Source organism: Callorhinus ursinus, unplaced genomic scaffold (genome assembly GCF_003265705.2).
Source record: "Callorhinus ursinus isolate GAN/ISIS: 27379988/994484 unplaced genomic scaffold, GSC_fseal_2.0 scaffold17, whole genome shotgun sequence".
NCBI classification, from domain to species: Eukaryota; Metazoa; Chordata; class Mammalia; order Carnivora; family Otariidae; genus Callorhinus; species Callorhinus ursinus.
In genome coordinates this window covers 21,231,655-21,259,100 of record NW_027397079.1, presented here as the reverse complement: position 1 = coordinate 21,259,100, position 27,446 = coordinate 21,231,655, and the positions used below count along the sequence as shown (strand labels likewise).

The 27,446-nt window shown below is 38.5% G+C and overlaps 1 protein-coding gene across 1 annotated transcript in view; it reads right to left on the bottom strand.

Moving 5' to 3' along the window:
• The window catches only part of MTMR7 (myotubularin related protein 7), a 113,564-nt gene extending 109,375 nt beyond the window's left edge, over positions 1-4,189 (bottom strand). The window contains exon 1 of the mRNA XM_073902361.1: positions 4,023-4,189. Coding sequence (XP_073758462.1) covers positions 4,023-4,052 — 30 coding nt within the window. The 5' untranslated portion in view covers positions 4,053-4,189. The remainder of the gene's footprint in view (positions 1-4,022) is intronic.
• Positions 4,190-27,446: the final 23,257 nt, after the last annotated feature.

The window sequence follows — 27,446 nt, the reverse complement described above, 5'->3', positions numbered from 1 at the left end:
TATAGAAAAAATAATGATGGTAAATTCACTCTAAATATATGATGTGACTGTGACCCAAAATTATTCAGCATTAGATTGAAATGAAGGAAGAAAGAGACTGTTTGCCCAAGTCATTACTTGGAAAGCAGTAACTCTGAAGAGTCACAGCCAATTCTTTCGAGTTAAAAGAATGGTGGTGGTTGTTGCAAGAAGCCACTGAGATTTAAGGGTTTAAGTTTTGTACTTAGACTAGCCTATCCTGACTTTACAGAGAGTCAACATAATATCCTGTTTCTACCTTCTGTGTTTCTGGCATTTTTAAAGGGGGTTGAAGACCGTCCTTAAAGAGCTTTAAGAACATATGGTATATGCCAAGACCTAAAGCACTCTATTGTATATTACCAACCTTCTGGAGAACATCTTAAGAAATGTCTATTACATAGCTATTCTAATTGTGAATAGTATTGCTATAGGAATTTTTTAAACAAAAACTTGATACTAACTGGGAACTTTCCCAAAATCTTGTGATCTTCAGTGGCCTGAGGAGATTTGGATACTTATCAAGTACTTGCAAGACTTTTTTTCCGGAATACTTAGATTTCTCCTGAGGCAACTAAAACTTCTGATTTGGTAGTGAAGACAAAAAAAGAAATGTTTCCTCAGGGGGTAGTATTGCTAATGATTACAAACTCAATGCCGTCCCCTTCAGCACTATCAAACCTCCATGGTCCAAGTTATATGTGGAGGAGGGCACATATTTCTGAAAAGTCCAGTCTCAGATAGACATGTATTAGATACCCAATGTGACAGAAGCAGACCTGCGGTGCGGGTTCTGCCTGGAAAAAAACAAAAACAAAAACATAGCATCCTCCCCCTTCAGGATTTTAATACACTCAATGACACAAAATATCGATGCCTTCTTTGGCCTCGCCCTATGCTAGTTATAGAGAGTGAGCGCTCCGTGGATTGCAGGCAGCTCTGCGCTTTTTCTAGGAACCAAAAAGGAAACTCTAGGGCAGCATAAAAACAGCACTTACTCCGTGAACAGGCAAGGTTTTAAAATAGTCTCTTACATTTTGTTCTCCTTCCAAGAAGGCACATTGCTCAAGTCCAAGTCTGTCCTCAGACCACTTAGGACCGTGTATTGCCTTTCCACCGCCATCCCTTTGACCATCACTTTGATGAGAATAATCCCCATATCAGTATTTTTAGGCCTCAATTCTCTCTCTGCCTCACGTATCACGTTTCCATCCCCCTGCTGAGTATCTCCACCCAGAGGTTTCACCCATGCCACAGCTAGGTGTAGTTGAGAACATGGGCTCTCGAGGTGGACAGGCCTATTTTCCTATCACAGCTCTGGCGTGTATAGGCTGTGTGACCTTAAGCCAGTTTTCTAACCACTCTGGGCCTCAGGCTTCTCAGTTGTAAGATGGGTGTAATGATAAAACCTGTATTACTTTGTTTCTCTATATATGGATGTTTATTATTTACTATATTTTTATATGCCTTCAGTGGTTTAAAATAAAAAAAAATAATAGCAAAAAATATAGGAGAGAATTACACTTCCTTCTTAGGGTGGGTGTGACAACTCAGTGAGATCGAGCATTTAACATATTTTGTGACAAATACTTTTTGAGTGCTCACCTTGTGCCAAGGACTGGGGATAGAAATATGACCCATCGAACCATGAGAGACTATGGGCTCAGAAAAACAAACTGAGGGTTCTAGAGGGGAGGGGCGTGGGGGGGATGGGTTAGCCTGGTGACGGGTATTAAGGAGGGCACGTACTGCATGCAGCACTGGGTGTTGTACTCAAACAATGAATCATGGAACACTACATCAAAAACTAATGATGTGATGTATGGTGATTAACATAACGTAATAAAAAAAATATATGACCCAAAGCAGTCATAGCCCCTGCCCTCATGATACTTCATTCTAAGGATACCAGTTATTCCATTACCTAATACCAGACCCTCCTCTTGACCTCAGGAGTTCTCGTGTTGATCCCAATCACTCAAGCTCGAAAGCTTGGGGCTGTTTTTGGCTTATGCCTCTTGCTGGCCCCCATGTCCAGACCTATGTAGATTCCCTCCCTCACAGGCATTTCTCCAGTGGGTCCCTCCACCTTCCTTGAATTTCCAGTCATGACTCTAGTTCAGGTCCCACTGCTTCATCCTGGCTGGAATGGTAGTCTCTGCTGCCAGATTCATCCTTGTAAAAAGCCACTTCAATCATGGCCCTCTCCAACTGACAAGCCTTCCAGAGGTTTCCAGTGGCCTTCCGAATTAAGTACCATTTCCTTATTCTGTCATTTCAGGCCCGAGCACACCCTGCCCTTCTCTTGCACAAACTCAGCAAAGCGAGCCATTGGCACATAGTAGGTGCTCCACAAATATTTTTTTAATGTGTCAATTAGTCAACCAATCACTTTCTGTATCTTATATTGGCTTATCTCTCTGTCTTTGCTCCGATGGTTCCTATCTGTCAAATTCTTTGAGGTTTCAAAATTCACTTCAGTATTCCCTCCAGATGCAGTGCTTCCAAAATAGCTCTTGTCTTTTCATTCCAATAAGCAGAGATTATCATAAGCAGTTTATTTGCATCTAGAAGCACGCTTCTATGCATCTCTGTCACAACTCGTCCACGAGGGACCTTGATTGGTCCACTCTCCCAGGAATACATGCTCGCCCACTGCTCTGACAACATCATGCTGATTAGATCTGATAAGCAGAAAGTAGCAGGTGCCCTAGATGCCCAAGCAAAGCACTCATGTGTCAGAGGGTAGGTGATAGATTCTAGGAAAATTCAGGGGCCCGCCACCTCAGTGAAGTTTCCAGAGAGATGCAATAGTCTGGGACATAGCTTTAACTTCCCAGAAATTGAAATAGCTTCTCCAGTGTGAAAGGCGTGTTGCTTCACCTTGCACCCCGACCACTTCTAGCTCTAACGTATTACTGAGCTACCAGCTCTGAGTGGGGCCTAGAGCAAGAAAAGGCTGTACAGCTGGTTTGCATTGTAGTGAAAACACATCTACCACTGTGGCCTTTGACCCCAGCAGATCCAAATATGCTCAAGGCATCTGCAGCAGCAGATAGGGATGTGGCACATAGCCTCTGGCAAGCTGCAGTTGAAGAATCACATGTGGTCCCTGGCATAGCCCACCACAGTGCCTTTGTGCTAATTTTGAAAAGTTTTCGTTTATTTTTAATTCTGGTAAAATACACATAACTCAAAATTTATAATCTTAACCATTTTTAAGGGTATGGTGTATGGTTTAGTGGTGTTAAGTACATTCACATTGTTATACAGTCATCACTACTATCCATTTCTAGAACTCTTTATCTATGACACTAAAACTCTGTACCCATAAAATGGTAACTTCCTATTTCCTGCCCCCACCCCAGGCCCCCAGCCACAAAGGATGAAGGGGAGAGCACTTGGTGCAGTTTTTCTGGGAACTTCATATGCCTCGAAGGACAGATGGCTAGGTGTACAGATCTATGCCAGTTTAAGGCACGTGTCCACCAATTTGTTCAAATGTCAGGAACTTGGAAGGAAAAAAGTTGGAGATTAGCAATGAGAACTAAGGAAAATGTTTATGGACTGATGTCTCAGGATGAGCCCAGAGTATGAAAATGTTACTGTCCTTATAAATACTGTAGGACAGCTGATTCAGTGACACTGCGACATTCTCAATAATTATATGGATAGGATGATCCATTTTATTGTTGTCAATCACTCAAGACCTTCCCAACCACGGCAGAGCCTACTGTACCGACTCATGTATGAGTGACCATCGTGGTAGGGATTGAGGTTGTATATGAACTCCGCAATGTGGCCTTCCCTCACTGAGTCTGAATCAGTACCACCATTGCTGGGTGCCCGGTCTGCAGAGACCGAGGTTGAGCCCCTCCCTTCCCCTATCCTATAGGACACCATCCCTGGTGAAACAGCCTGCCACCTGTGGTAGGTTGATATACTCAACCCCCTCCCACTATGGAAGGAGCAGATATTTTTTTCTCAATAGAATAAACACTTACTTTAAATATGAATTTGTCTTTCGTCCCCATAATACCTGTCAGCACCTCATCATTGGACTTACTTCATGTTTATTCACTCTCACAGTATCCCACAAAATCTCTCTTTGCACCAAAAATAAAAAAAATGTGTTTCACAAAAATAAGAAATGGGCAAATGTCCACAGGATTCATTGGTCTTTCCATATATGCATTCACTCAGAAGCTTTTGGCCTCATAAACTCATAGAATGACCTATTATGACATCAACTAAGAAATAAACACCTTCAAAGAGTAGGGTGATGTCCTACAAGATAGAGTATATGCCCGGAATGAGTTTCCAGTATTATAGTCTGTTTCCTATGGGTAGACTATATGAGTCCAAGGGTGGAAATGGGAATAGCACCTTTTATTAGGAAACCTATTCAAACACTTACTATTTGTTGCTCCCTGACTCTACAATTTTTGGACTTTTGGTTTAGAGGTTGTAAAAACTAAGGTAGAAATGCTTCCACTGGGGGACGCTGAATTGGAAATAGAGATTGCTGTGATGTTCCTCATGTCATTTAACCAAAAGCACACCAGAAAAGAGATACGTCGTTAGCCATGGAGATTGACCCTAAGTATCCAGAGGGAAACAGGGTTGCTGCTGAGTAGTAGAGGCACTGAGGATTATGTCTGGAACTCAGGGAGCCTCTGGAATACTTCCTCGGCAGCACTGCCTTGTCCAGAGGTAAAAAAGCACCAGAAGAGGGGCGCCTGGGTGGCTCAGTCCTGAAGCGTCTGCCTTCAGCTCAGGTCATGATCCCAGGGACCTGGGATCGAGCCCCGCATCGGGCTCCCTGCTAGGCGGGAAGCCTGCTTCTCCCTCTCCCACTCCCCCTGCTTGTGTTCCCTCTCTCGCTGTGTCTCTCTCTGTCAAACAAATAAAATCTTAAAAAAAAAAAAAAAAAAAACCCAGAAGATGCAGCAGCCCTCTACAGGAAAGATGCACAAGGGCTCAGATCATCCAGGAATGAACTGGCAAAGGCCTCAACTAGCTTTACATGTGGTCGGGGGATATGCTTTTCATTTTTATCCCATTTTCAGTTGTGCATTCAGTTGGGTGCGTTGGTGGAGTAGGTTGGTACTCAGCCTGCATCACAGGCTTCCCTAATTCTTCAGACATTAGCAAATATCGGTCCAGAGTTCAAGTTTTTGTAAATTCAGGAGGCTCTTCAGCTCCTATGGAAATAATCATATTCCAATGGACCCCTAAGGGGCAGGATTTGCCTTACCTAACAATCTGGAAGCATCTGGGCCCCAGTTCCAGTCCAGCCAGTACTCCTGGTCACATTTTGATTAGTGAAATATTAGAAACAAACATCAAAAATAAATAGAATTATTAAATAAAATGTTGTGTGGTCATATATAAAATACTATATGAGCTTTAATTTTTTTCAGAGAATACTTAATGACAGGAAAAATGCTTCTGGCAAAATTTTAAGCACAAAAGCCAGATACAAAACTATATATACAGTATGATCTAAGTTGTGTTTCAAAATCCATGTGTGCCTGTGTATATATGTGCAAAAGTAAAGAGAAAATGGAAAAAAGAAATATACAGATAGAGCAATGCCATCTGGGTAAGTGGGTTTATGGGTGATCTTAATTTTTAAAAAATATTTTACAAAACTCGTGCAGCCACTTTGGAGAACAGTTTGGAGGTTCCTCAAAAAGTGAAAAATAGAGCTATCCCGCAATCCAGCAATTTCACTATTAGGTACTTACCCAAAGGCTACAAAAATATAGATTCTAAGGGCTACACGCACCCTGATGTTTATAGCAGCATTATCAACAATAGCCAAACTATGGAGAGAGCCCAGATCGACTGATGAATGGATAAAGAAGAGGTGTGTGTATATATATATCTATACACACACACACACACACACACACACACAATGGAATATTGCTCAGCCATCACAAAATTGAAATCTTGCTATTTGCAGTGACATGGACGCAGCTAGAGAGTATAATGCTAAGTGAAATAAGTCAGAGAAAGAAAAATACCATATGATCTCATTCATATGTGGAACTCAAGGAAGGAAACAGATGAACATATGGGAAGGGGTGGGGGAAAGGAGAGAGGGAAACAAGCCATAATAGAGTCTTAACGATAGAGAACAAATTGAGGGTTGATGGGGGGGGTGGGCTAGATGGGTAACAGGTATTAAGGAGGGCATTAGTTGTAATGAGCACTGGGTGTTTTATGTAAGTGATGAATCCCTGAATTCTCCAAAAACCAATATTGCATTGTATGTTGACTAAAATTAAATTTAAAAAATATTTTACAAATATTCACAGTGCATATTTTAATAATTATAAAGAACATGATTTTTAAAAGACCATCTCAAATCAAAACTAGCCATAATCAATAATCATGACATAGCGTCATGACTCAAAGCAAATATTTTTGTGGAGAATAAGCTCTATTTTGCTTTTTTTTTAAAGCAAAACATAAGTTGGATACTGAAGTGTTGAGAGACCTTCTAAGTATATACTTCCTAAAATTTCAATTCAAAAATAATCTTTCTGAGAAGTAATCCTTTTGTAAGGATAAAAGCAGGCTAATTCTCCATGAGGAAACAATAAAAGCAAATATCCTAAACGTAAAACAATAGCTGGAAAAAAAAAAGAGGAGGGTGCTCCCTATTGAGTTGTCAGGATCTTGGCAGTGCTGTTTTAATACCAAAAAAAAAAAAAAAAAGCCAAGAATTTTTCTATGAAGTACAGTCAAGTTTGTAGGAATGTTCTGTGGTGTTTTAAAGCCAATGTTCTGTAAAAATGACTTAATTGATCTTTAACTTTTAGTAAAAATCTGAAATCCACTTTTGATGTTTGGGCCATGGGATTTACATAAAACCTGCCTTAATCTCCCTCCTCTTTTTATTTGGATACAAACGCTAAATATTGGCAAAGTGTATATGAACAGGGAACTCATAGCCAGGCCAACTCAAGACTGTTAATAAACAAATGTAAGAGTTGTTCTTGGGCTGCATTATGGTTTCTTGTGGAGATAATGAGTAATTCTGAATGACAGCTCTGCAAGAAAATTCTTCTCTTCTTTGGCAGAGAGAACATTTTTGTAAACAAAAGCAGTGAACAAGATTTGTTCAAAATGGTGAGCTAACAAGGATTTGATCTGGACCTAACTTGCTGAGAACCACCTATATTCGCATTTAGATCTGGCGATCATTATGGACTGCCTCACCACTGCACAAAACAGCTTGAACACAGCACAGAATAGGAATCCCATTATTTTCAGGTAGAACCACGTCATAGCTTCAGTTCATCCATACCTGAATTCTATGGTAATATTTGTTATTATTCATTAGCAATTGTTCGTTCATTTTGGTCTTGGGAACAGTAAACAGAAAATTTGTAGGGGAAAAATTTTTTTCCCTTTTTAATTTTTTTTATTTTATTACGTTATGTTAATCACCATACATTACATCATTAGTTTTTGATGTAGTGTTCCATGATTCATTGTTTGCATATAACACCCAGTGCTCCACACAGAACGTGTGCCCTCCTCAATATCCATCACCGGGCTAACCCCTCCCCCCACCCTCCTCCCCTCTAGAACCCTCAGTTTGTTTCTCAGAGTCCATCGTCTCTCATGGTTCGTCTCCCCCTCCAATTCTCCCCCTTCATTTTTGTAGGGGAAAATTTTTGAATAAAGATAGTTCTATAATGTTTTTTTTTTGAAAATTGATAAAAACTGATCTTAATCTATTCTAACTGACAATATCCTGGCCCAGCTTTGAAAGCATTGTTTAAACTCTAGAAGTTTTAAATTAAAGAACACAAGAGAGGAGGGAGGGGTAGGGGTGTCTCAACAATGACTCCCCATGACCTTATATTTGGTGACCCATTTTTGTGTGTCCATGATCCCTGAAAACCAAAGCAGGACAACAGATTCACAACAGACTAGAAATAGAGCCTCCTTTACTAGAAAGCCTAAAAATATTACAAAATTTGGGGCATCTGGGTGGCTTAGTCAGTTAAGCACCCAACTCTTAGTTTCGGCTCAGGTGGTGATCTCAGGATCCTGAGATAGAACTCCACATGGGGCTCCTTGCTCTGTAGGGAGTCTGCTTGAGATTTTTTCTCCTCCCCTCCCTCTCCCCCTGCGCATGCATGGGAGCGCTCTCTCCCTCTCTCTCAAATAAATAAATCTTTTAAAAATATTACAAAATTCCCAATAGTGGTATAAATTGATATTATTTGTCTCTTTGCAGGATACATAATGCCTACCCTAAACACCAAAAAATAGGGCAAATTCATAGAGACAAAAAAGACTTTTCTAAAGTAATTTTATATCTCAATACGTTTAGGTTATTCGAGGTGGCATTGACATGAAACAAAGCATTTTGTTTTAATGTTAGGAGAAGCCGACGAGAAAACAAATTGCCTAGGATCCAGCAGAAGAATGTGACAGTGTTCACTGACTGTATTAAAATATTTATTGCGTGAAAACTGGACACCTGAAGCCTTTGTGCTTTGGAAGAGGAAGCTGGTGCAAGTCATATCTCTGGTGGTCGCTCTGGAACTTCCCTGAATCTTTGGGTCTCAGGAGTGTTGTCGATGTTAATTCCCAATCCTTAATTTTAAAGATTTTTCCATTGCCACCACAAGTACTCTTCCAACTATCAGTCATGGACTTCAACAATCTGTTTCCAGCATTTTGTACCTTTTAAATTTTCCCTCATAATTTAATACATACCTGACAGACTTAGTTCAAAAATTCTGGCTCATAACTAAAGCTAAATGCCGGATCATGGCTAATTATTTATATCTGCTACAATTGTCATGTCACTAGTATAAGTTTCCTATTACTAATTATTTATAATAATGGCAAAATGTAATAAAACAGTCAATTCAAGTAGCTTTATGGAAAAAAATTAAAAAGAAAGCAGCTTAGTTTAAAGTCGTGTTATGTGGCCAGTACATCATCGTGAGACACCTCTGAATGTGTGTTCATTGGCTGATAAGTAGAAGTTCAGAGTCTGCAAATTGGGGTCATCATTATGCACTAGATGTGCAGATTGTTTTAAAGTCATGTAGGTTATTTGTAAGTCAAGGTATTATCTTTACTCCTTCACCTCATCCTTCAAGCAACACCTTTTCTGAAAAAAAAATTTAATATCAAACAAATAGAATACTATGGAGAGTGAAAAATCTGTTGATATAAATTTATCTCTATTAAGTAGAAGCTATAAAAATACATACACACACATACACACACGTACGTACAGCGTTCATTGCACCGAGAAGAGTCATTTCCTACAAACCAGGCTGTAGTTAAGTGTGCAAGGTACCGCTGAGATGAATACTTTCCTCAAGTTGTCTCTCCCATGACATAATGAGAGACACTATTCAGGAAAATCACTTTATTTTCATCTTTTTCAGCTTAAAAAAAACAAAAACAAAGAACTTTCATTTATCACTGGAAACTCTAAACCCAAAGCTCACAGTGAGTGCTTTGTCTTAATTATTTTTGCTTAATTTAGTTTTGCTTTATTTCACTGTGTTGAGAGGCATGCTGCATTTCTCATTAATGGTATTTTGGGTGAGACAATTAATTCGGAGTGCAAAACTGATCCACAAATCGCAGGATATTTATTGTCCTTGATCTCTGGACGCTAAATGCGAGTGGAATCCCCCTTGTGACAAGCAAAAATAGTCCCTCCCTCAAAGCATCCACAAGTGCCCCCTGGTTCCAAAGGCCCATCCAGGTTAAGAACCACAGTAGAGAATTCACCCTTACTTTCACAGATGTCAGCTAAAGTTGAAGGGGAAAAGCATGGAATTGGTGATAGATGAAGTAGACAGTAATAAGATTAACAACTACTGTTTATTGAACCCCTTCTATATGCCAGAGCTCATAACAGACATGTAAGGAGAGGAAGAAACAAAACTTAAACATTAAATAACTAATCCAAGTCACAGAGGAGTCAAAGTGGTACCAGAATTTGAATTCATTATTATCTTATCCCATATCTTAAGCTCTTGTTCATCAAACTAGCTAACTTACTCGTTTAAGTTCATTAGACTAACTCAACTGACCTTCAGATAGCTCTATCAGTTTGACCAAAAACCAGATTTTGTACAAAGTTAACACACTCATGTATACGTCTACACAGTATACCTTGAGCAGAGCTGGTTTTGCTCAGCCTGAGCCACAGACTGGTCTTTAATAATTAGTTGGAGTTCATACAGTTTGTAGATAGATCTAGATGACAATACCTGTAAGAATTCTTACGAAATCCTCAAAATTTGAATGGAGATTAGTTGAATTCACAGTCTATAAAGTAACAAGAGTATAACCAAGAAGTCTCTGAGTCTTGCTAGCCTGTGGATTTGTCTTCCACTGGCTCATTGTCTCCACTTGCTCAGACAGAAATTCCTGCCTCCTGAAATGGTCCCCTCAGGCATGGGAAGGCATTCCTAGAGGCTTGCTCAGATACGCCCAGAAACACCTGTTCTCCGAAAGCTGGTCTCTGGCCTCTGTCACAAAAACCCCAGCTGAGGGTACCTCATCCACTGCTACCCTCAGTGAGGGTGTTAACATCCATGCTGAGAGGGCTGTTTCCTGGTACCTCCAGGCTGACTATTTCGGCAGTTCAGAGCCATACTGGATTTCCCACAGAGGTGGAGGATGCCTCTCTTCCCAACTCTGAGCCACATTTTTTCTGAATCGCAGAGTAGCTCTGCTTGAGCCCAGAGTCCACAGGTTTCTCATGAGGCTGCTTTAGTTTGGGGCTCACCCATCTTTACATTGGTGCTCAAACCCAACAGGGAGCAAATGTTATCATGGCAGTTATGCTTCTAACCGCCCTTGTCTCTAAAGAAGATAAAAGTGAAACTCCTAATTTTGGCAGTTAATTGTATGTGTCAACTTAACTGGGCTAAGGTGCCCAGCTGTTGGGTCAAAAACCAGTCTAGATGTTGCTGTGAAGGTATTTTTTAGATGTTTTTAACATTTTTTAGATGTTTTTAACATTTACATCAATAGGTTTTGATTAAAGCAGATTATTCTCCCTATTGTGGGTGGGCCCCATCCAATAAGTTGAAGGTCTTAGGAGAAAAGACTGGGATCCCTGAAGAGGAAGGAATTCTGCCTCCAGACTACCTTTGGGATCAAGAATGCAACATCAACTCCTGCTGGAATTTACAGCCTGCTCTGCAAATTTTGGACTTGCCAGCCCTGACAATCACATGAGCCAGTTCCTTAAAATAAATCTATCTAGATCTAGACCTAAATATAAAGAGTAGATAGGAATAGATATAGATTTATAGACATAGAATATATAGAATACATATAGGATAATAGGATTATACAATTTTATATATACTTATATATTTTTTATTTTATATATATGATTATATATTTATAAATATATATTTATATATATTATTTCCTATAATCTCTCTCATATATATATATATATATATATATATATATATATATATATATACACACACACACTTAATACATATCTCCTATTGGTTCTGTTTCTCAGGAGAACTTATCCCATCCTCTTTCAGACAATCCAAAAGTACTCAGTTATAGCAACTCAAATAAACAGATGCTCAGAGACATCACCTGCTTCAAGGTCAGCAACCAGACACTGATCGATTACCATTTTGAGGTCCTCTGGAACACCACTTTATATTGTTGATAATGACTTATAGAAGATAGAAGGTGGGTTAGGATATCAGTCTCAGTTTCTCTCACTTAGGACTCGAGCAAGTGTTGCTAAGGGAATACCCACCATGCTGGTCTCATCTCATGTTATTTCCTCAGATAGTTGGTACCAGGACGTCTGCTTCTTCAACAACATTCCCACCACCACAATTTCTACTTCTACCACTACTACTACAATTAGCTAACATTCAGTGACCATTTGCTCTTTAACCCAGATATCACTGGGTTATACTCACTCTCTGAGATAAAATTGGCTTGAATCCAGTCCATACCTCATGAAAATCCAAACTTATGCAGATTTTTAGATGAGAAGGAAAGTCAACATAGGCTGTGGGGTCCTGTTGCCTCTCTTCCATGGTCTGTTCTCTTAGACTTACAACTCAGTTTTTTTCTTTATTTCTACCTAAAAACAATGAAACCAAATATTTGAGAATATATATATATATATATATATATATATACACACACACACACACAATACTATTTTTAGAGATTTTTAGGGTTGCTTAATGTCACATCACTCAATAGTACTATCAATCTGAAAGCGCATGTCAGTGTAGCAGATAATATTTGAAATATTAATTGAAGTTCTCTCTCCTTACATTTCCTTTTATCATTATCTTTCCTCTCACTACTCAAGTAAACTATAACATCTTTCATTTACACTTAAGATGTCAAGTATAAACTAGAACCAAAAAGCCTTTGAGTAGCAGAAGGTTGAGCTGAGAGCCAGAAACCTGAAAAAAAAAAATTTCTGAATTCCAAAAATTTAGCTTTAATTATCAAGAGTCAAAGCCAGAAGGAAGAAGACATCAAGTTTATCCTCAAACAATAAACAGGGAGAAGAAAGATGAAGAGCCCATTTCCAGCCACACAAGAAGAGGATAAAAGACTTTTCTTGGCTGGGGAAAGGACCTCAAAGAGGAGAGAAAGCAAGAGAAGGAGTCTGTGTCTCTGGTCCCTGGCCCTACTCCTGACCTAGGCTGAGTCCAGGTAGGGAAGGCAACTGGAAATCCAAAGCAGGAAAGGACCCAGGCCTTCCTTCTCAGAGCCTAGCCTGGGAAGTTTATGAGTCTCTGCATTCATTCTGGCACCAGGACAATCTGAGAGATATGCCCAGACATCTGGTCCAAGGGCAACCTCATGCATCCTCAGGGTGATACGGGAAGAGCAGCAGAAAGTTACTGTGGCCCCGACAGGGGGATGGGGATGGCACCCAGGTCAATGGACATGGAGGGAACTGGGATCTATGCCCTAGTGAGCAGGACCCAGAGTGACCTGCAATGAACAGATAATCAGGAGGGTTATCGGGAGGACAGTGTTTCTTTCGGGACATGAGGCAGGACACACATCCAGAGGATGGTGGGATAAGTTGCAGCTCAGCAGCTGCATGAGAAGGACACAGGATGATTGTGTACCAAGCACCCTCTTCCCCTGACCTGGATGATAATTAAATTCTCCCCTTTCTGGGATTTATGTCACCTCCTGGGCAGAAAGGAGAGAGATGAGGGAGAATGAAAATGACTGAGAAGATAGCCATAATCCACAGTTTCAAACCCTGAGGATCAGAGCTTACCCCAAATCAAGATTACCTTTGTCGCTACCCATTAAAAAGGGGGACTCAAAATTTAGTTTAATTATAGAGAAATGAAGAAAGGTCCAATTTTGCGTAACCGTTCAATAGACGGGGAAGGTCTATAATTTTTTTTCTTTTTCTTAAAGATTTTATTTATTTATTTGAGAGACAGAGAGAGAGAAATAGCACGAGCAGGGGAAGAGGGAGAAGCAGTCTCCCAGCCGAGCAGGGAGCCTGATGCGGGGCCGGGGCTCAATCCCAGGATCCTGGGATCATGACCTGAGCCAATGGCAGATGGTTAACCGACTGAGCCACCCAGGCGCCCCTATAAATTTTTCATTTAAAACATGTCATTCCTGCTGTTGAACTGCTATTGCACTCAGCATGGGAGGTTTCTCACTGGCCCTTCACCCCATCCTCCTCTCTCGTTTTCTCCACTAGCACGCACTTCTCTGTGCCTTTTCCACCGAGATTGCCTTGCCAACTCCAAACTCTTGTTTCTGTAACCTGCAAAGCAAGTCAGCACTCCCCAGCTATGACTCTTACCACGCACCAACCAGTTAAGTCTTCAGCAGCTTGAAGCACCTTTCCATTGAACCGAATCTGACCTTGGAAGTCACTTTGGGTTAAGTATACATCTTGCTCCTTTTACAACTATGTACCAGCTGCGTTTTGTACTTCACTTTACAACAATGCATATAAGAAAACTGATTGAGGATGAGAAAGAAAATGAAGAGAGACATAGATCAGAAATTGTAGGGGCAGTTCTCAGACGCCAGTTTCTCTCACCCCAAATCATATACTAATAGATATTGTCTTGCAAAAATTCCTAGTCTTTGCTTGTGTGCTTGCCTGATGTCCTTGAAAGTTATGTCTTGATCGTTCCTTTTCTTTTGAGGGCTTGGATTCCTTCCAGTCTACTTCTCCTGATTTATTGGTTAATAAAATGGTTGATGGCTGATTGGCTCTGTCTCTCCAACTCAAGAGCTCATTATCTGCCTTCTCACTTTGGCAAGTTGCTCAGTAGTACAATCAGCCTCACTGCCTTCTGAGGCCTGAGGGAATCTTTTAAATCCTCTTTGATGAGAATAGTCATTTCCTGCCCTGAGTTTCAACTGACATTTGATCGTGAACATTTCCTGTATATCTCTTGGGAAGCAGGAGCTAATGGGTGGTATTATTGCTCAATCCTTTTATGTCCCCTCTGTTGGACAACCGGGGTCACCCAGAGCACTGTTCCCGCCACCTCCTTTGGGGAAAATGACTCCATAGGGGAGTTGATTTACACTAGTTCCCAACCAATGTTCTCACAAAATGGAGTGGGAGAAAGAGCTGTGTAAAAGGTGGAGCCACACAAAATACTCCGCGCTAGACTGAAAACGTCTGTGGTTGGAGATGCCTACCAGCTCATGACCCTTCAGTAGACACTTCTGACACTTTCTCATTTCTAAAGAAGACTGAAGAAAAGAACACATTGTATTTAACCTTGGAAAACCGATTATCATTACAACTTTTATCTGCTTTAAGGTTATTTCACTCTTAAAAATTAACAGTTTCTGAGATTTACTGAAAGCAGTCATAGCTAGAAAAACAAACTTTCTAATCTTTCATGACTGAGTAAACTGTGCTACAATCACTAAACCAGTATGATACATTTCTCTGTTTTAAAAGCCCTATTTATCCCAGGTATGCAGGTTGGTTTAACAATCCAAAATCAATGGAACTCACCATATTAATAGACTAAAAATCTCTACCATAATACCATCTCAACAGATGAAGAAAAATCATGTGGCAAAATCTGACATCCCTTCCTGATTAAAAGAACAAGAATAGAAGGGAACTTCCTCCACATGATGAAGGGCATTTACAAAAAAAAAACCTACAGCTAACATCAGACTCAGTGATGAAAGACTGAAAGCTATCTCCTTAAGATCAGAAGAAATCAAGGATGTCTGCTCTCACCACTGTTACTCAACACTGTACTAGAGTTTCTAGCTAGTGCAATAAGGCAAGGACAAGAATTTAAAGATCGAAAAGGAAGAACTAAATCTGTCTTTATTTGCAACCAACATGATTTTATACAGAGAAAATCCCATGGAATCTACAAAAAAGTTATCAGGCTAACAAACTTATCAAGGATATAGGATGCAGGGTGCCTGGCTTGCTCACTTGGAAGGGCATCTGACTCTTGATCTTGGGTCTGTGAGTTCAAGCCCCACACTGGGTGTAGATATTACTTAAATAATTTTTTTAAAAAGGATATAGGATATAAGATCAACATAAAAATTAATTATATTTCTATATGCCAGCAACTAATAATTGGAAATTAAAAATAATACCATTTACAATAAAATTTAAAAATGTGAAATAAGCATAAATCTAACCAAAAAAAAAATGTAACCCCTGTACACTGCAAAGTACAAACATTGCTGAGAGAAATTAAAGAAGACCTAATTAAAAGTTTAGGAGGACTTCATGTTTTGGAGGACTCAATATATTATTACTGTGTTGCTTCCCAAATTTATTTATAGATTTGGTGCAATCCCAGTCAAAATTCCAGCAGGTTGTTTTTGTATAATTGACAAACAGATTTTATAACTCATAGCAAAAGACCTAGAATTGCCAAAACAATTTTGAAAACTAAGAACCAGTTTGGAGGACTTAAAATATCTAACCTGCCAATTGTGAAACTGTAGTCATCAAGACGATGTGAGATTGGCTTAAGAATAGATAAATAAACAAAATATGGAGTCCAGAAATAAACCCACACATATATGGTCCATTGACTTTCAACAAAAGTACAAAAGCAATTCAGTGGAGAAAGAATAGTCTTTTCAACAGATGGTGCTAGGAAAATTGGATATCCATGTGCAAAGAAAAAAAAAACACAAACAACATAAAACTGTGATCCTTACTTCACACCACTCAATTCAAAATGGATCATAGATCTACATACAAAACCTAAAACTATAAAGCTTCTAAAAGAAAGTGTAGGAGAAGACCTTTGTGACCTTGGGCTAAGCAAAGTTTTCTTATATAAAACACCAAAAACACAATCCATTAAAAAACATCATTGGGGTACCTGTGTGGCTCCGTCAGTGAGGCTCGGATCATGATCCCGGGGTACTGGGATCAAGCCCCGTGTCAGGCTCCCTGCTCAGCAGTGAGTCTGTTTCTCCCTCTCCTTCTGCCCCCTGCCTGCTTGTGCATGCTCTCTGTCAAATAATTAAATAAAATCTTTAAAAGACAAATTATAAACTGGGCTTTCCCCAAATCAAGAAACTGCTGCTTTTTAAAGGACGTCTTAAGAGAATAAAAAAGCAAGCCACTGACTGAAAGAAAATATTTACAAGTCACATACCTGACTTGTATCCAGGACTTGTATGTAAAACACTCTCAAAACTCAGTAATATGAAAATAAACCATGCAATTAAAAAAAAAATAAACAGGCAAACAAGACACAGAAGCAACTTAAGAGTCCATCAACAGATAAATATATGTAACCTAATATATAATATTTATGCATACATATACATATGCAATAGGATATTATTCAGCCACAAAAAGGAAGGAAATCCTGCCATTTGTGACAACATGGAGAGACCTGGAGGGCAATATGCTAAGTGAAGTAAGTCAGAGAAAGACAAATAACTGCATGATCTCACTTTTATGTGGAATCTACAAACCTGGAACTCATTGAAACAGACAGTAGGATGGTGATTGCCAGGGGCTGAGAGGTGGGAGAAATGGGGAGATATTGGTCAAAGAGTATGAGCTTTCAATTCTAAATTCAGAGGATCTAAGTGAACAATACTGTATTGTACAATCAAAAGTTGCTGTGAGGCGCACCTGGGTGGCTCAGTCGGTTAAGCATCTGCCTTCAGCTCAGGTCATGATCCCAGGGCCTGCAATGGAGCGCCGCCTCGGGCTCCCTGCTCAGCAGAGAGTCTGCCTCTCCCTTGCTTGTGCTCTCTCTGTCTCTCTCAAATAAATAAATAAAATCTTTAAAAATGAAAAAAATTTTTAGAAAGTTGCTGTGAGAGTAGAATTTTAATGTTCTCACCATAACCACACAACAAAACGGTAATTATGTGAAGAACGTGTTAACTAACCTTATTGTGGTAAACATTTCATAGTATACACATGTATCAAATCATCACATTGCACACACCTTAAACTTGTACAATGTTATATGTCAATTACATTTTAATAAAGCTGGAAAAAATTAAAAATGGACAAAAATTTAAACAATTTCACCACAGAAGATATGGAAGGCAAATAACCATGCTCAACATGATCCGTCAACAGAGAGATGCAAGTTAAAGTATAATGAGATGCCACCTCATACCTATCAGAATGGCTAAAATTATAAAGATTAATTCTACCACCTGTTGACAAAGTTGTTGAACAAGTGGAACTCTCATACACAGCTGGGGGTAATAAAAAATGATACAAACACCTTGGAAAATAGTTTGGCAATTTCTCCAATAGTTAAACATACACATACCTTTGATTCAGCCATTCCACCATTAGGTATTTAACTGAAAGAAACCAAAGCATATGTTCACACAAAGACTTGTACATGAATGCTCGTAGCACACTTCTTTGTAATATTCCCAAATTGGAAACAACCCAAATGTTCATTACTAGGTAAATAAGTTGTGGCATATCCATATAATGAGTAATCCTCAGCAACTGAAAACAAGAGAGAGCTATTAACTCACATAGCACAGATAAATGTCAGAATACATAGGCTGAATAAAGGAAGCCAGACATCCCCCCCACAACAAACATACTCTATAATTCTATTTATATAAAATTCTAGGGAATACGAAATAATTTATAATGACAGAAAGCAGATCAGTGGTTGTCTGGGGTTTGGGAGGAGGGGGTTATTTGGAAGGTGTGGAGAGAGGAGAGTAAGGATTGCAAAGGGCGCAAGGAAACTTTTGGTGGTAAGTCATTATCTGTGGTGGTTTTGTAGATGTCAAAACCTATCGAAGTGGATATTTGAAACATAGCAGTGCATGTCAGCTACACCTCAGTAAAGCTGTTATACAAAAAAACCTGTTTAATGATTATAATTTATTCAATTAAGGAAATCTGAATTATTCCCATATCCTATAATTTGAAATAAAAAATTAAGTTATTTTTGGAAGCGCTTCAAGCAGTCACTTCATAAGAACATTTACACATTTGAATGCCATGGCTGAAAAAGTGAAACTGTACAGTAAAATCTGTAAAAGGCTCATTGTGTGATCAAATGATCCGACGTCATTCAGTGTCACCTGAATGTAGAGTGTCAGCTATGTAGAGTGCTGTCGGTGAAGTGTGCAAAGGCCTTGTCTCTAGGGACTGGGATTATATGAGCCAGAGTGATTGGAATCCTGAGGAAAAACTGATAGAAAAGAACATGGGCTTGGTAGCTTAGATGATCGGGATGGGGAAAGTATAAGCTCAAGGCTGTCATAGAAAATGTGCCACAGCCGTATTTGCCCCGAGTGTTCTTAGGGTTGGCTGCTGTCCTCACCTGCCCCCTCCCCCGGCCTATGCACAGAGCAAGGGGCTCCCTCTAACAAAGTGTACGTTTGCTCGGCTCTTCTTTCTAACTTGTGGGAAGGCAACCACAAAGCTCTGTACTGGGGACTGAAAAGGCCGTAACACAGAGATCCCTGTTGCTCTCTGTAATTCAGGTGTATGCTCTGGGCCTGATTTTTGTGCATCTGCCGATTTCAATAAGAGAGTCAATAGTACTGTATTATAAATTTCAAAGCTGCTAAGAGACTAGATCTTAATTGTTCTCACCACAAAAAAAAAAGATATGATAATTATGTAACCTGACCGAGGTGTTAGCTAAGGCTAAGGTGGTAATCATATTGCAATATATAAATATGTATCAATCAGCATACTGCATACCTTAAATTTACACAAGGTTATATGCCACTTATATCTCAATTTAAAAAAAAGATTCAGTGTGATAGTTGTTCTGACCCTGGTGGCAGTTTCAAATATAATCTGTGGTGACCAAGAGCAAATTACTTTGGTTCCAACAAAGCATGCACATAGGGGCTGCATACAGTGAGAGGTGCTTGGCCAGTGATCAAGATGATGTTGGGAGGAAACCTTCTACTCAGGTCGGGGAGGAAGCTGACTGCTCACTAGAGAGAGACACTCTGGAGTCTGACCATGAAGGACTCAAATGTCACACCTAGATGGGAGAGTTACCAATAGCTACTAAAGAGCATCCAGCCAAACTCATAAAACTGGATATCAAATAGAAGGTAAAGAATCGTGAAACTTTCCCTGTAGCCTTCTCAGAATGGCCTTTTGTCTGTGTAACTAAGTTGTCTTATGGGAGATGTTTTTAGGAATCTGATCTGTGGTACAATTCTAGAAATAAATATAATAGCTGAAACCATCGCTGCACACTAGAGTGACCTGCCATTCTGAAAATCGTTTCCAACAGTACTGTCCCACATGTTAGCCGCTAGACAGTCACGTGTGAGCACAGAACACCTGAAACAGAGCTAATGGGAATGTTACTGAATTTTTAGTTGTATTTAGTTTTAACTAATTTTAATCTGTATCTAAAACAGTGACGGGATGCCTGGGTGGCTCAGTTGGTTAAGTGTCTGCCTTCGGCTCAGGTCATGATCCCTCCTGAGACTGAGTCTCACATCGGGCTCCTTGCTCAGTGGGGAGTCTGCTTCTCCCTCTGTCTGCATAGCTCTCTCTCTCTCTGGCAAATAAATCAAATCTGTAAAAAAATAAAATAAAAATAATAAAAATAAATAAATAAAACAGTGACATGAGGCTATTGGCCCCGGTACAGAACAGTTCTCTCCTGGCCTAAAACAGTTTGCATTTTAGTTAATGGTATATAATATCGCCCTAAGTGAAGTTGAAGAAACTAATTAAATTGCTATAAAGGAAAAGCACCAGCACTTTTGTCCTTTGCATTCGAGAGCGTCTCAAAAACAGGCACAATGTTTTCTTATTTTTGTTGTGGGTTTTTTGTTGTTGTTGTTGTTGAATACTAAGAGAACTAGAAAAGACAGCATAGATATTTTTCAAGAGAAACCCATTAATTTCTTTAAGTCAAAGATTATTTTCTATCAACTTCTATGTAGGGAACAGGAAAGTGACAGCAGATACACGTGACTGTGCCTGTCAGCTTTCATTCACATTTGCCCTGGTAACCGTTGTAGGGTTATTTGTTTTTCTAAGTGCCTATCAACACTACCCAAACCCTTTCATCCCTGCCCCATCACACCAATGGAGAGGGAGTTTGGTTTAAGAACTTTCTCATCATCCAATCAGAACCAACAAAGTGAAATGAGATTTTTTGTGGGCACCACAGGGGGAAAGATGGCTCTTGTCGCCAGGATGGCTGGGAAGCGAGCACCATGTGAACCGCGAGGTTCCGTGTGGAGCCTGGGGGACTCACCAACAAAAAGAAAGGCAGAACCAAGAAATGGAGAAAAACTGATAATGATAAAAAATGATAATGTGTGAACCCCAACATCCAGTCACAGATGAAGGCTCCCACGGAGATTTCTTTTAGTAACAGTTTTAATGAAGTAGAATTCATACATCATACAATTCACCTATTTAAAGTAACAATTCAGTGGTTTTTAGTATATGCACAGAGTTGTATGACCATCACCACGACCAATTTTAGAATATTTTTGGCCCCTGCCTGCCCCAGAGACCCATACCATTAGCTGTTACTCCGCTTTCTCTTCTCTCCCCAGCCCCTGGCAACTGCTAATCTACTTTCTGATCTTTATGAATTTGTCTCTTCTGGGTATTTCAGACAAATGGAATCATGCATACATACATTCAGCCTTTTGTGACTGTTTTTTTTCACTTAACATAATGTTTACAAGGTTCATCCAGATTGTAGCATGCATCAGTACCTCATTCTTTTTTTTATTTATAAATAGGTTTTTAAAAAACAGCCTTATTTTGGCATAATTTTAGATTTACAGAAAATCTGCAAAGATTGTAGATAGATGTTACTTACCCTTCTCCCAGTGTCTCCTAATGTTAACATATTATGTAACCATATACATTTTAAGAAATAAACTGTTAGCTAAACTACAGACTCTATTTTGATTTCACTTTTTTAACAAAATGTTAAATTTTTTTTTTCTGTTTCAGGAAACCAAATTGCATTTAATTGTCATATCTCCTTAGTTTCTTCTCTTTTCTATAACAATTTTTCCTTATCACAACTTTGACACTTTTGAAGAATTTACTTTTGAAGTTAGATATTTTGTAGACTTTACCTCATTTTGAGCTAGTCCCATGTTTGGGTTTGTTTTTGGTTTTGTTTGTTTTGTTTTATTTTTTCATGGTCACACGCAGGTTATAGGTTTTTGGTAAGAATACCACAGAGGTGAGGTACTGTTCTCTTCACATGATATCAGGGGATGGGTGATATCCACATGGTAAGGTTAACCTTGATCACTTAGTTAAGATGTCTAACAAGTTTCTCCTCCATAAAGTTACTATTTTTCCCTTTCCATTCTCTATTTTTTGGTAATAAGTCACTAAATCCAGCCCTCACTCAAAAGTAGGAGAATTAAACCTTCTAGAGACAGGAACGGCTACATATATTTTTTGGCATTCTTATGTAAGGAAGATTTATCCTTTCTCATTCATTCATTCATTTATTTAATCATTTTTACCAGTATGGACTCATCAATACATATTACAACCCAATACTGACATTGTTTGTTTGTTCAAATTGTTCCAGCTTTGTCCATAGAGAGGGATCTCTTTCAGGTTTGTTCCTATGTCCTTTAATATGCCCTTTCTCTTCCTCCTCTTTCTTCTTTTCCTCTTCCTCTTCATCCTTCTTCCTTAGCATTTCCTTACTTCCTGGCACTACAAGATGCTTCAGCCCTAGAATAAGCCATTTCTCCAAGGAGCCTGTTTTGTTTTATTGAAGAATGATAGTTAGAAATCAAAATCTGGGCACTGAGTATGCTTATGCTATTGGGGTGTTACTGCTGCTGAGCTAATATATGTATGTGTATATACACATATATCTAAAATTACTTTTAGTTCTATTTGCATATATATTAAAATAACAGGAATCCCTATTATTATCTCTGACTCTAATCCAGAACCACAGGGTTCATTCTAACTTCTCTTCTTGCTTATTTTTAACTTCTTATCTGACAGTGAGAAACCTGGCTCCCACTATCTGTAATTTATTTACTTCTTTATTCAACCCTAGAATGCATGTAAAGTAGTTTCAGAATTTCTAATTTCCACTCTGGTGATAAATAAATTTACCAGCTTGAGCATAGTGCTTAGTCTCAGTTCTTTTTGTTTCCAGCCTTTTAATACCAAACAAATAAATTCTTTGTTTGTTTGTTTGTACAGGTTGGAATTGGCTGGTCTGATACTTCAATCTCTTATACCATAATTTATAGGCATTTAAAAACTCTTATTTTTTTAAATATAGTAAATGCCCTCTGTTTTATAATGAGTTTTTTGCAGTATATTTTATGCTGATGTTTGAAATCAATTATAAGGAATGTAAGTCCATGATTAAATACTCACTACCTTACTTAAAATATGAGGAAATGAAGAGACAGAGCTCCCCTATGCACAACTTTAAAAAAGCATTCATCTAAAAGGGAACAAAAAATGATGTGGCAATGTTGTCATTTAATTGCCATGATTAGTTGAGTTTCAGAATCCTAATATGTGTAACAGGAAAATACCTAATTACTGGCTCATGATATGAATTAATATTTGTTGAATGAATTGTGGAGGGTTGATGGGTCAACATGACATCTATAATCATAACCAAAAGTACTTTCACCTACACTTATCTCCTTTATTTTTTTATACCAACCCTGTGAAGACAGACATTTTAATTATTATAATTATCTGCAGTTTTCTAAGAACTGAAGCTGAGTAACTTCATAAAGCAATATAGCTAGATTCAAAAGCAGGTGATCTAACTCAAATTCCCATGTTCTGTCCTTTCTACTAGGTTATTGATTAGGTCATCATGTTATTGGGGAAATCAGCATATTGACATCACATAAATCACCAGACCTTTTCAGACAAAGGTTCACATTTGGTTCATGTGAGCTGTGGGGAGTCCCTGAGCCCTGAGTTCAGAGCAGTAATGTGTATCCCTTTTGTCATCACACCATTAGCCATAAATCTATGACCTACTAGTAATGCTGTTAAAGAGATGGAAAAGAATATAAATTTAGATTTTTTAAGCCCTCTAAAACTTTCAATTTCTCCTCCTTTTTCTTTTTCTATTTGCTAAATAAAAATTCTCAAATTACTAACTTATAAAAATAGGACACTTATCTATAGAAGATGAAGATTTTTACATTTAATTGACTTTGGGTTTACTGTCAGCCTTTACAACAAACCTAGAAAAAGACACAGAGTCTAAGTTAGTTCATTTCATGGTAACTGCCTGGTAAATGTTTGTTGAATTAATCAATTATTCAAATCACCAAATATTTACAGAACTAAACTCTGCAAAGGCACCAAGAAGAAAAGGTCTCTGTCTTCAAGGAGCAATGACCTTGTCGAGGAGACTAGGCACAAACACCTGCTCATACTGAAAGTTAACAGTACAGGAGTTCCAGGATAATAAAAGAACATGGGACTTATTGTCAGTTAAATTATGGGTAATAAATGCTGAAGAATTTCTGAGCAGAAAGCAATTATTCAAGCAGACATGATCAAGTGGACATTTTACAGAGGGATGCTTTGAATTCAGTCGTAAAGGGTGGCTAAAACTTTGGGTGGATGAAGATGTGGAAGTCTGCTGTGGAGAGCCAGGAAACGGAAATGCAAAGATTTCTGATCTGAGAGCTTATTTTTCCACTAAAGTTAGAGTGCAAGGGTGTTGGAGTGAAGTTGCTTATGTCAGAAGAATCAGTCAGTGGTCTTTATCCATCTCAAAGAAGCAAAATGTGTCAAGTTACTATTTAGGAGTTTGAGATTAAAATAAAAGAAATTAGCTAAGATCCAAGTTTCAAAAAATCAGATAACTACTTTGTTCTGATTTTCTTTAAGTACTTGTATAACTAGACTCTAAAGAAATATCATTTGAAAAAGTAGTTGTCTGTTTTTAGAGTTTAAATTTAAAGTTTAGCTACAATCTCTGTGGTTTTGAGTTAAAGTTTAATTATTTAAGTAACCAACAGACTCCTTCATTCCCCCATGAATGTGACTCACAGTAGATATCAGTACGATGTGTTAAAAAAAAATCTCAAGTGTTTTTGTCTTTCATAAGCCACTTTATTTTTTATTTTTCCAACTTCTACATTTTTAATTAAAAGTATGTGCTACGTGGGGAATATTTTCTGTCTTCTCTTTATTTTTCCTTCATTCATTAGCAGGATATCAGTTTTACATGTCATTCCACTCATCCCGATAACTTGAGGTTCAGTTTGGTTTCTGAAAAGAATCTCATTATGGGGCAGCTTCACCCAGAATTTGGACTCTAATTTTCCTGCATATGTACCTATCTATAAAAGACAATAAATTGGTGCTTAGAGGCAGATTGCCTGGTTTTAAAATACACACTTGCTGTCCAACAAGGAGACCAGGAAAAAAATTTTCCTTTTGCTTAAGGAGTTCTAATTAAAAAAAAAAAACTGAAAAGAAACATATCTAGTACTGGAGGAAAAATTGTCATTTTCCTTCCAAATAGTGCTAGAGGCACATGTCAAAACATACTAATAATAGAAAAAAAAAGTTCTCTTTGTTTTTTTTTATTTTTAGTGTTAATGTAGCTTGTGTGAGGCAGCTGCAAATCTTCATTTTCATGGAAACAATCCCACACCCTTGTTCACCCCGAAGAGCTCTTTCCTTCCAACTAAGAACAGATTTTTTTTCCTTTCATAGGATTTTAGAGTTTTGAAACTTGGAGATCACTGAGTCTAATTTTATAAACTGAATGAACAGACAAGGATAAGGCAAGAAAATAATGGGAGAATCTACTCACCTGTCCCATCTCCCAGCCAGTATTCACCTATAAGCTACCTACACTCCAGCAACATTAAACCCTTTTAAAAGATCTGGTGACTTTAGTGTTCCAAACATTGGCACAGGCAGTTCCCTTGCTGGAGGAGGACAAGCTCATCCTCCAAGTCTTAATTCAAAGGTTGCCTCAACTATGGAGCCTTTCCCAGTTCTCAGAGTGAAGAGCTCTCTTCTGACCCCTGCCCTCCTTGAGTACCCAGTTGATACCACTCTCGTGGCTCTTGTCATGGTGTATTACAATAATCTGTTGCATATTCAGACACTCACTGGATCATGAGTGACTCAGTTTCAATTCTTCATCTTTATAGATCCATTGCCTAGCACAGCACTTGGCACATAAATAGATAATTCATAACTGATGATTGAGTGATTGCATGCAGTTCTCCTCATGCCTCTAGTAGATTGGTTACACATTCTCAGATCTGTTTCTCATCTAAATTGAAATCATTACTTGAATAATAACTCTGAGCCCCACACCTTTTGGATAATGCACTAAGTTAGCATGGTTGCTCATTTTCAAAATTCTTTGATATGTGTTTGAGTAAATTCGTAACCACAATCTACCATTCATTAAATTCAAGGAGTAGAGGGTCACTCAGACTTCACCTTGGAAAAAATTAATCACTGGACTCAGCAAATTTAGAACAAAATAAAATTAGAGTTTGATTAATTTTGCCTTTTTTTAAATAAGACATGTCTTTGTCCTTTATTAACTAGATATGATTTGGCTTCATAATCAGGTTTTTGTACTTCTTAAAGTACATGGTTAGCCCTGGGGAGTTTTCCCTCACTGGTAAGATCTCCTGCACCCAAGTATTTTAGGCACTAGGAAGGATACAGTTTAAGATATATGTATTTCTAAAATATTCCCAAATATAAGATGTCAAAATTTCAAAACAATTTTGAAAGTCAGCTCTCTCCCGATCTTCCCATCCAGTGGTGAAATGGAAATTATTTACTCTGGGAACTCTGACTGACTTACTGATGAATCATGTGGGGGCTGTGGCACAGGCCCCAGAGCTGCGCTCCCGGGTAATTTCTCCATTGCCATCATCGGTTTTATATGTTTACTTAAAATGAGCCAAACTGCTGCAAACATTTCAGTCTCTATGCAAAGGCCACTAACCTGTCCGAAAGCGGAGCTCGTTAGGAGCGCTGGACAAAACTTTTGGACAAAAATCAAAGGCTACATAAAGCTCGGTATAATCAAACTCTGTGAGCACACACGGAGCCAAAAATAAATGTTGTGCATTGGCAAAGGCTCAGGGCTCAGAAGTTAGGCTTTGAAACTTTTGGTATAAGTTTTTCAGACTTTCCCTGTACACTGAAAATGTTAATATTTGCCATTCTTCATAGTCCTAAGTAGTTGCTCCCTGGAGAAAAATACAGACATTCTAAATGTTATTCTTATCTGTTTTTCCCTCTGTTAAGCCAGTTACTGTATTCGTTTTTCAGAAATACGGAAAAAAGTCTTTAAAACGTGTCTTATCATTTCCTATAGGGAGTTTGGCGAAAAGTAAAATCAGGTCTCTTCAAATACGCTACCACACTTTTTCTCCCTGAAACACGAAAAGCCTATGTCATTTTTATGTCCATATCTCTGGACACCAGAATGTTTTGCCCTCATCTTAATTTTTCATAAATAAGCACACACATAAATATAAATAAATATGGGGGGGAGAATGAACTCTATTAAAATTACACTGTAAATAAATTACCAGATAGATCTTATTGACTACTAAAGGTTTACGATAGGAGCTGTGGAAATAATCGTCTAATAATAATATGTGAAATATATTGTCTCATTCTACATCCTAATCATACCTACACATTCTATTTCACCTGAAAGTGTAAGTGAAGACACATTGGTAAAAGATATTTATACATATATATCCTGATTAGAGCAAGAAGTAACTGAAAAATCTCAAGAGAGTCTTTCTTATGACAACATGGGTTTGGGGGATTCCAGATGTTTATGAGCTTATTATAAACTTTGAATTGCTGGGCGCCTGGGTGGCTCAGATGGTTAAGCGTCTGCCTTCGGCTCAGGTCATGATCCCAGGGTCCTGGGATCGAGTCC